This window comes from Echinops telfairi, unplaced genomic scaffold (genome assembly GCF_000313985.2).
Source record: "Echinops telfairi isolate 266 unplaced genomic scaffold, ASM31398v2 ScPeMD7_2010;HRSCAF=2546, whole genome shotgun sequence".
NCBI classification, from domain to species: Eukaryota; Metazoa; Chordata; class Mammalia; order Afrosoricida; family Tenrecidae; genus Echinops; species Echinops telfairi.
The window spans coordinates 20,369,687-20,378,901 of NW_022105908.1; the positions used below are offsets into that span (position 1 = coordinate 20,369,687).

General features: G+C 51.1%; 2 protein-coding genes across 2 annotated transcripts; both read left to right on the plus strand.

The window, feature by feature from the left end:
* Positions 1-6: 6 nt before the first annotated feature.
* On the plus strand, positions 7-5,952 carry CTDNEP1 (CTD nuclear envelope phosphatase 1). The gene is made up of 8 exons (XM_004712883.3): positions 7-141; positions 3,109-3,175; positions 3,273-3,391; positions 3,563-3,634; positions 4,083-4,199; positions 4,416-4,527; positions 4,973-5,057; positions 5,483-5,952. The coding sequence occupies exons 1-8, from the start codon at positions 40-42 to the stop codon at positions 5,541-5,543; spliced, it is 735 nt and encodes a 244-aa protein (XP_004712940.1). The 5' UTR covers positions 7-39; the 3' UTR covers positions 5,544-5,952.
* A 1,250-nt stretch (positions 5,953-7,202) lies between these two features.
* Positions 7,203-9,209, plus strand: LOC101646927 (GABA type A receptor-associated protein). Its single transcript, XM_004712882.3, has 4 exons — positions 7,203-7,382; positions 7,927-8,005; positions 8,125-8,243; positions 9,050-9,209. Exons 1-4 carry the CDS (start codon positions 7,293-7,295, stop codon positions 9,113-9,115), a joined length of 354 nt encoding a protein of 117 aa, XP_004712939.1. The 5' UTR covers positions 7,203-7,292; the 3' UTR covers positions 9,116-9,209.
* The last annotated feature ends 6 nt before the right edge of the window (positions 9,210-9,215 follow it).

Here is a 9,215-nt window from a genome sequence, read left to right on the forward strand (position 1 = left end):
CGCGGGGGCCCCGGGGCCGGCGGTGCCGGGGTCATCGGGATGATGCGGACGCAGTGTCTGCTGGGGCTGCGCACGTTCGTGGCCTTCGCCGCCAAGCTCTGGAGCTTCTTCATTTATCTTTTGCGGAGGCAGATCCGCACGGTGAGCCTGGGTGGTCGCTGGTGGCGGTGGGGACAGCTGGCCATGATGCCCACAGGCTTCCGAGAAGTGGTGGGCCTCTGCTTAGGCCTCGGAGGGGAGTCCTACCTGGGCTTCTCCTGCTAGAGAATTGGGGCGCCTTGAGCACGGTATCGGTGGGGTGGAGAGGTAAGGGCGACCCTTATAATTAGGAGCACAGATGTGCGGGACCTTGACGGCCTAGATCGGGACAGCATCCGGCAATTCTTGGGGCTAGAGTGGTGGATGGGGCGCTCCTTTAAGAAAGCTGAAGTTGTTGCTAAAGAAACCAAGAGGCGCCGAACACCTGTTTGATGGCATCAGCTCTGGTTCATGTGGGTTTGTGAGAGACCCTCCTATTGGGGATCTCTGAGTTTGGAAGTTTAACAAGGGTGAGACAGGCTTGTGGGTGGTGGGTGGGTGAGAGGGCATGTGTAACAAGGATGGCAACTTGGGAAAAGCCCTGGGTGTGAAGGAGAAACTCCTGCTAGGGAACACCTCCCAAAGCTCCGGATCTTAATTCCTGGGGGTGGGGGTGGTGTGTGTGTCTGTCTGTCTTTACTGAAACCCTGGGACTCTACAAGGTACCTTTATGATTGGCTTATTTAGCTGTGGGAGGAAGCACACTAAAGTTGGGGTGTCCCTACTCAAAGAAGCTGCTTGTTGGCTGTCAATGTGTATTCTGAGGGCACAGTTGTTTATCCAGAGAGCTAGCATCGCTGGGGAATGGAGACTGCATATTCCCAGATTTCTCTGTTCCCTCCTCCTCATCTTCAAGGTCAAAGCTCCTTTTAGGCCAACATGAACTTGCCCCTGTGTTCTCACCAGCACTGGGGAGAATCCTGGAGAAATTGGAGGAAGTTCAGGGAATTGGGGTACAAATACCATTGGTTCTCCTAGCACATTTCAGTAAAAGCTGAAGGACTAAAACCAGGTAGGGCCTGCTCACATCAGCTGGATTTCCAGACATCCCAGGCGCTAGTGGTCGTTGACTTGTTGATTTGGAAGAGGAGATGAGGCGGGCCTGGCCCTTGCTTCATTCTATGTCAAGTCTACCTCTTCCAAACCCAGATTTAAGATGAGGATTGTTCTGATCAAGGCTGCAAGGGGCTATTTCCCCTGAGATTGGGTTAGGAGCCAAGAGGAACTGGGGTCAGAGATGCTTAAGTGTGTGGGGGGCTAGCCCTGGGTTTTTTTTCCTTGTGTAGTGAGGGTTGCCCTCTCTGCCCGACCTTGTTCTGAGCAGTCCTTTGGCATACCCACCTCGCTCTCATAAACACCGATTTCCTGCCCCAGCTACGGCGAGGAATGCTTCAGCCCATCCTGAGACCGCTCCGAAACGTGCACCCCTTTGGGCAGTGTTGACCCACCCCACAGCCTTTTGTCTTCCCCTCCCTTCCAATCCGCTTCTCCCCCCCACCCCCTTTCTGGCAGATGTGTGGAGCATTCCCTGCATGCCCAGAGTGTGCAACCTGAGACAGCAGGCAGGACACCCGAGCTGTTTCCGCCCTCATGGCCCAGGGAGAAATGAAGAAGGGCAGATGCCTTGGGATTAAGGGGAGAGGGACCTTTGGTTTTCAAGTGGGGAGCCTGTTGTTGGTGCGGCTCAGGATCTAGCATTTGTCTTAGAAGGAGAGAGCAGAGGAGCGAGTGGCCAGGCTTTCTATGGGGAGATCTGGGTGTTAAGAAATAGAAGCCCCAAGAGGAGGCTTGGAGAAGCAGGGACGTTAAGGCTGAAGCAAGTGGTGAACTTCTTGTCCCTCCCTCACCTCTCACTCAGCCCTTACTTCACCCTGGCTGTCACCGTACCCTGTCAGTTGTCCTGGCAAGTGGAGCTTTCCAATGTTCTCTGCTTTGCCCTAAGTACCTGACTGTTCGGAGGGCGGAGGTTCTCTGCAGCTTGTGACTTGGCTAGTAGAGACAGAAGTGGACAGGTGGTCGATTAAAATAGACCTGGTGGCCCTCCGCCAGAGGGACTTAGTTGACCTGACAATCTCTGGATCCTCTCAGCCTCCCTTCCCTTCAAGGGTCCAAGGTCTCCCCTCCTGAGCCCTACACTTCCTTGTCCACTGAGAAATCTGAGACTCTGCGTTTTCATCTTGAGAGTGGGGAGTTGGCACAAAGCACCATTGGGGAAGAGGGTGGGGTGGCACGCTTTCTTGGTTCAGTATCACAGGATAATATGGTTAATTAAGAATGCAGGTTCTTGGTCAGCCTACGAGGGGACAATCCTGGTTACCCTACTTCATTGATTTATCAGCCACCAACTCCTCATAGTTCTTGTTATGGGCTCTCTTGGTGACCCTGGGTTTGCAGAACAGACCTACTCCACAGAGTTTTTTTTAAGGCTGAGACCTGGAAGCAGCTCTCTAGGCCTGCCTTCCAAGGCACCTCTAGTAGTTTTGAACTACTAGCCTTTTGGTTAGCTGCCAGATCCTAACTCTTAGGGACTCCTGCTACACTGCTCTAGGCACTAGGAATACAGCTGTCAACAAGGTCAAACTGCCCGTTTTCCTTCTAACTGGGAGACAAGGCAGTTTCCAGCTGTGCGACCTCAACTTCGTTACCATTAAAAATTGGGAATAATAGCATGATTGTTATTAGGCTTGTTTTATCTTATTTTCTACTAGGCTTGTTTTAAAGCTTAAGTGAGATAATCCTAAATCATTTGCATAACACCTGGCATATATGATGTTTGATACTGGTTACCATTATCAGGAGTCCCTGGGTGACACCAAAAGGTTGGCAGTTCAGATCTACCCAGAAGCGCCTCGGGAGAAAGGCCTGGCAGTCTACTTCCGAAAGATCACAGCCATTGACCACCCTGTGGAGCACAGTTTTCTCTGACACACTCGGGGTTGACATAAGTCCGAATCAGTAACTTTTTGTTTTTATTGTTATTGGTGAAGATTTCCTTGTCAAGGGCCTACTTCTTTTCCTTGCTATTCTTAGGTAATCCAGTACCAAACTGTTCGATATGACATCCTTCCTTTATCCCCTGTGTCCCGGAATCGGCTAGGTGAGTCTATTGGCTGGGAAGACTTCAAAAATGTGAAGAGGGTTCCGGCCTCTGGGCTGGAGATGTGTTGGTATTATCCCTTACCTTTGTGGTTCAGGCCAAGTGAAAAAGAAGATCCTGGTACTGGATCTGGATGAGACACTTATTCACTCACACCATGACGGGGTTCTGAGGCCCACAGTCCGGCCTGGAACACCTCCTGACTTCATCCTCAAGGTTTGTGTGGAGGGGTGACCACGACTTTGCTCGTAGGCAGACTCTGCTTCCATCCGAGAGCATCTCATCCCATCGCCTGGCATCAGCATCCCCCTAGAGGGCCGGTGGGTGTTTCTTGCAGGCCCGTGTGGTGGTGCTCAGGAGTCCCCACCCTTCACTGTTCCTCTATAGGTGGTAATAGACAAACATCCTGTCCGGTTTTTTGTACATAAGAGGCCTCATGTGGATTTCTTCTTAGAAGTGGTGAGTTTGTGGGAGTGCAAGGGAACTTTGGGGTAAAGGACTGCTTTTAAGGCTCTGGGAACTTAGGAAACTTGGAGGAATTAAGGATAAAGAAAAATGGATAAGGGGAGTTTGGGAGAAGGGAAATGCAGGATGATAAATAGGGGAATTGCATGAAAGTGTTTGGGATTTTTTGTTGTCTGGTTTAATTCTATCAATCCACAGACATCCTGCTTTTTCTTTTTTTTTTCTTTTTGTTCTTGGATCTCTGATTCTTAAGGGCGTAGGATGCCTAAGTGCTGAATTTAGGGTTTTGGAGAGGGATTTGGAATTTTGGGTCCTGAGACACATTTGATATTGCAGGAGCCCTGAAGGACTAGGCCTGAGTCCTAGAGAAAAGGAATTGTATGTGTAAAGATAACAAGCATTACTTATCTCTGACCACTTCTTTTCCCCCAATCTGTTTCAGGTGAGCCAGTGGTACGAGCTAGTGGTGTTCACAGCGAGCATGGAAATTTACGGTTCTGCTGTGGCAGACAAACTGGACAACAGCAGAAGCATCCTCAAGAGGAGGTACTATAGACAGGTAAGGGGCTGGAATCTAGATGGGAGATTGGGGGAGGCACGCCACTGGGGAGAGACGTGCATTTCAGGCAGTTGCCTTGGAATGGGGGCTTGGGGAATATGTGTAATCCCCTCTTTCGGAATTGGTTGTTGATGGGTGTTCTGTTCAATTCGGATTGGGGGAGTAGCCACCAAGGGCGAGTCTCCCTTTTGATGCCCAGCTCACCCTGCCTTCCAGCACTGCACTTTGGAGTTGGGCAGCTACATTAAGGACCTCTCTGTGGTCCACAGTGACCTCTCCAGCATTGTGATCCTGGATAACTCCCCAGGGGCTTACAGGAGCCATCCAGGTATGGGGGGGTGGGGGGGGAAGGTGGTGAGGCTGCCAGGACCAGGAAGTGGTTCTGAGGAGGCATTCTGATTGCATGGAACTAGGAACCAGGAGGCCTTAAACAGTCCTTAAGAATGGGGTTTCTCTGGTTTGCTAGGAGTCTGGATGCAAGTTATTTCTCCTATTTCAAATGGGACACTCGCCCCTCCCATTTCATAAATATTTCTCAGATTTGTTTCTAGGGGGCACATGACAATACGTTTGAATAGAAGTCTCCTAGGATGAAATCTAGGCAATTTAAAAGTTAATGTGGAGGGCAAATCAAAAATGGTTTACTTCTGTTGTGGAATTGGTGGGGCAGTGTGTCTTTAAAAAAACCGACCTTCCCTCCGTTCCCCTGACCGAAAAAATACTGTCTTTCTTGAATCGTTTGCCTCTCCCATCTGCATTTTCCCTTATGCCAGACAATGCCATCCCCATCAAGTCCTGGTTCAGTGACCCCAGTGACACGGCTCTTCTCAACCTGCTCCCAATGCTAGATGCCCTCAGGTAATGGAAGTAGCCTCTGCTTTGGATGACTGTGGGTCCCCAGGGAAGATGTTTGTCTGTTTTTACTTACTACTACTAACCACGCGATTGGTGGTTCACTGCTACCCTCATTTTCCAACCCTCCCCCCCCTTGACAGTGAGGTTATCTGCTACCTTAAAGCCTTGGACACCCTGTATTGGAATCAACTCAAAGCCTGTGGGTTTGGTTTGGGGCTCTTCCCTTAGAACTGAGTGCTTGAATGCAGGTCTTTGTGCCCCAAAGCTTAGCACTTTGAGGTACTGGGTTTTGGGAAAACCTGAACCTCATTCTTCTCTGGAAAATGATGACAGCTTGTGCGCTGTATATCCAACGAGGCTGTCTTTCGTGATGGCTGTCAGGCTATTACTCTATGGCACTTTACTAATGCAAGCTGTTCTCATCCCAGGTTCACCGCTGATGTGCGTTCTGTGCTGAGTCGAAATCTTCACCAACATAGGCTCTGGTGACAGCTGCTCCCCCTCCACCTGAATTGGGGTGGGGGGGAGAGGGAGGGTGAGCCCTTGGGATGCCGTCTGATCCCTTGTCCAATGGTGAGGACTGCCTGGGCAGGGTCTGGCCCTCCCACCCTCTCTGCCCTGGGAGCCACACACTCCACCTGGAGTCTGGATGGACACATGGGCCAGACTCTGAAGCAGCCTCACTGTAACATTGTGTTCCCACTCCCGGGAAAACCCAGACTGGGATGCAGGCCGAGACCTGGGAATGCAGAAACAGTGTCTGTGGTGGAGAGGCCGGACTGGCCAGATTGAAAGGGACACACACAGAGACAGACGGGCGGTGATCCTGGAGGCTCAAAGAGAAGCCAAACCAGCTTTGTTGTGATTTGATTTTTTAAAAACTCTTGTACAAAACTGATCTAATTCTTCACTTCTGCTCCAGGGGCTGGGCTGTGGGTGGGAAAATGGGATTTGGGGCCATTGGGTTATCCCAGACTTGTCCCTCCCTCCCTTCCCTTTTTCTCTCTTCTTAGATTTCCTCAGATCTGTAACCAGCTTTCTCTCTCTCTCGCTTTTATTTTCCTTTCCCCTCTCTCAAGCCATGCATTATAACTTTGAACCCAAAGCTGCCCCAGGCCCTTCTCTGGGGTTTGGGAAAGGAAGAGATGGACCTGTGGCCAAAAGCAGAATGAACTGCAGGGCCCGAAGGGAAGGTGGTGTGGAGTGGTTGGCAACAATGACAGCGGCGGCTCTGGGCAGGAAGGGTCCCTAAGCGAGTGGGAAGTGAGGGAGCGGTGGAACTGGGAACTTGAGCTAACAGACCGACAAGAGGATGACGAGAAACCAGCACGGCCTGCAAGGCAGACGTTTGGGGGAAGCTGTGCATATAAAACTAGGCGCGAACAAGCTATTTGGGGTGCCGGTCCAGGCGGTAGATGTGCAAGCGCCTCAGCTCCCCCGGAACTAAGTGAGGCCTAAGCCCACTCACCGCTCCAACCCGGCCGGCTCCACCTCCCCGGGGCCGGTATCGCAAAGCCGGCTCTACTTCCGTGCGCCCGCCACGTGACGCTCCGCCCGCTTGAGTCACATGATTCGTGCATTAGCCGAAAGGTGTCCTTCCGCGCTGACGTAGTCCCTACCTTTCAGACCTCGCCGAGCCCCATTGGTGCACTCATTTCTGGAGTCCCAGCTCCTCACCCCCCTCCTGCCCTGTCTTCAAATCCATACCCTCTTTTACGACCAGAGGCCGCCTCTTCCATTTGGGCACTACTTTGTTTTGGTTGTAAACGGCCGCTTGCGTACCAACGCACTTCGTGCATATTTCTTGTAGTCATCTCTGCATGTTAAGAGCCTCTGGGCGGCCCAAACTCAAATTATGATGACCATAGCCTACCTCTTTCCATCCCTGGTTTCGTGGGGGAAAGTTAGGAGAGGCACTGTCAGTTAATTTTGACGGTGAGGGCCAATCCTCTTTGCTACGTTGCCTGCGTAGCGTCCAAACTGATCCGAAGCGATTACGCCGACAGCGTAAGGGCGGGGCTACGCCGGCGGCGTCCGGGCCGCTGCGCTAGTGGCGTGTTCCGGCGGGTGGGGCGGCCCTCGGTGGCCGGGGGCGGGGTTGGTGAATAGGGAAGTGGCGCAAGGCCTGGGGATCGTTCCGCGGAATCCGCCTGCGAGTCGCCTCCGTCGCCGCCGCCCCTTGCCCCGGCCCCCCCGGGTTCCCTCAGCCCCACCCGGTCCAGCCCGGTTCCCGGGAGGATGAAGTTCGTGTATAAGGAGGAGCATCCGTTCGAGAAGCGCCGCTCTGAGGGCGAGAAGATCCGAAAAAAATATCCGGACCGGGTCCCGGTAAGGACAGTAGACAGGGCCGCGGACGCGACGCTGACGCCACAGCCTGGGCTGTGGGTCCCTGGCGGGCAACCCGGGGATTGGACTGCAGACTGGGTCGGGGTTGGGAGGGAACCCGAAACTGCTGCCCCTGGGGTCGGCGGCGAAAGGAGTAGGGGTAGCAACAGGGCTAGGGGATTCGTGGGTGGGAGGGAGAGAGACCTTGGGATTCGTTTGAGCTGCGACGATAGGGAGTTTGACAGTCTGAGCAGCTCAGGGCCTCGCTTTAGCTGTCGAGGTTTGCGATCTTGGAGAACTAATCGATCCCGACAAGCCATCGCAGCCTGATAAAGATCGTAGCTGTTTATCATGTATTTAGGAATTTGGCTTAATAATTTAGGTGAACTGGAGTCGGCAGGGTCAAGATTGCTAGGCTTAGTGCTGTATTGCGTGTGCAAAGACAAAGAGAAAAGAGTCTGGGGGAGGTTTGGGGAGCTAGGAAGAGTGTCGTTTGAGCTGTGGGGCTTTTTACCTAATATCACAATTTCATCTTCCCTTTTATCAGGTGATAGTAGAAAAGGCGCCCAAAGCTCGGATAGGTGACCTGGACAAAAAGAAATACCTGGTACCGTCTGATCTCACAGGTGGGAACCTGACCCAAGACCCCCACCGGCTCTCTGTGGGTGGGAGTGCAACCTCTGAACTGAGGCTCTGCATTGAGCATGTGTGCCCTCTGTGACTGTGTACCTTGCATCTTTGGCAGTCGGTCAATTCTACTTCTTGATCCGGAAGCGAATTCATCTCCGAGCTGAAGATGCCTTGTTTTTCTTTGTCAACAATGTCATTCCACCCACCAGTGCCACAATGGGTCAGCTATACCAGGTATGTGAGCCAGGAAGTAGGGGGAGCTTTGGGCAGGATTTTTTTTTCTTTCTTCAGGTGGTGAAACTTTATTCATTAACTATAAACTTTATATGCATTTGTTTCTTCACAGATTTCTGAACAATAAATATTACAACACACAATGTAATGACTTTGCACAACATTTTGGGGCTTGATTTTCCATTCCTGCTTGGCCCTAAAGACTGTTATTAAAATTGCATTACTCTTCATGGTCAGCATTATGCTTAACTTTCTTTTTTTTTTAGAGAAGAGTAGATTATTATTATTTTTTAAAATCATTTTATTAGGGGCTCATACAACTCTTATCACAATCCATACACAAATCAATTGTGTAAAGCGCATTTGTACATTCATTGCCTGGGCAGGATTTTCGGAAGAGTTTGCTAGGGTGAAAACTTTAGGCCAGCAGTTCTTGGGCTTGTTTATCGATCAGTTTTACTGTTGACCTTAAAAGTAAAAATAGTTCTGGGTGGAGCCTTTGGATAGGACAATTGGAGAACAGGGAAGAGTGAGCATCATGGGGAATCTTCCTTGTCTCCCTTCTTTATTCTAAGGCAGCAGATACCAATTTTGGGGTTTTTGTTTGTTTGTGTGTGTATGTAGTGGTGGTTGTTTTTACAAAGGATTGCTACTAAGCGTAATACTGTCCCACATCCAGAACCAGGAGCTATCCAAGGGAGTTAGGCACTGGTTTGGTCAACAGGATTGGGTTTTGAAGAATGTCAGACCGACAGTGGTTTGAATAGCAAAAGCCTGAGCATCATTCGTTTCTCCTTTCACCCTAGGAACACCACGAAGAAGACTTCTTTCTATACATTGCCTACAGTGACGAGAGTGTGTACGGTCTGTGAAGCCGCTGCCCTGGAGTTGGGGGTGTTCCATTCTGCAAAGAGAAAGGTGGCCCCCCTTTCTTGACCCATCCCTTCTTCAGGCTCAAGTACCACCTCCCTT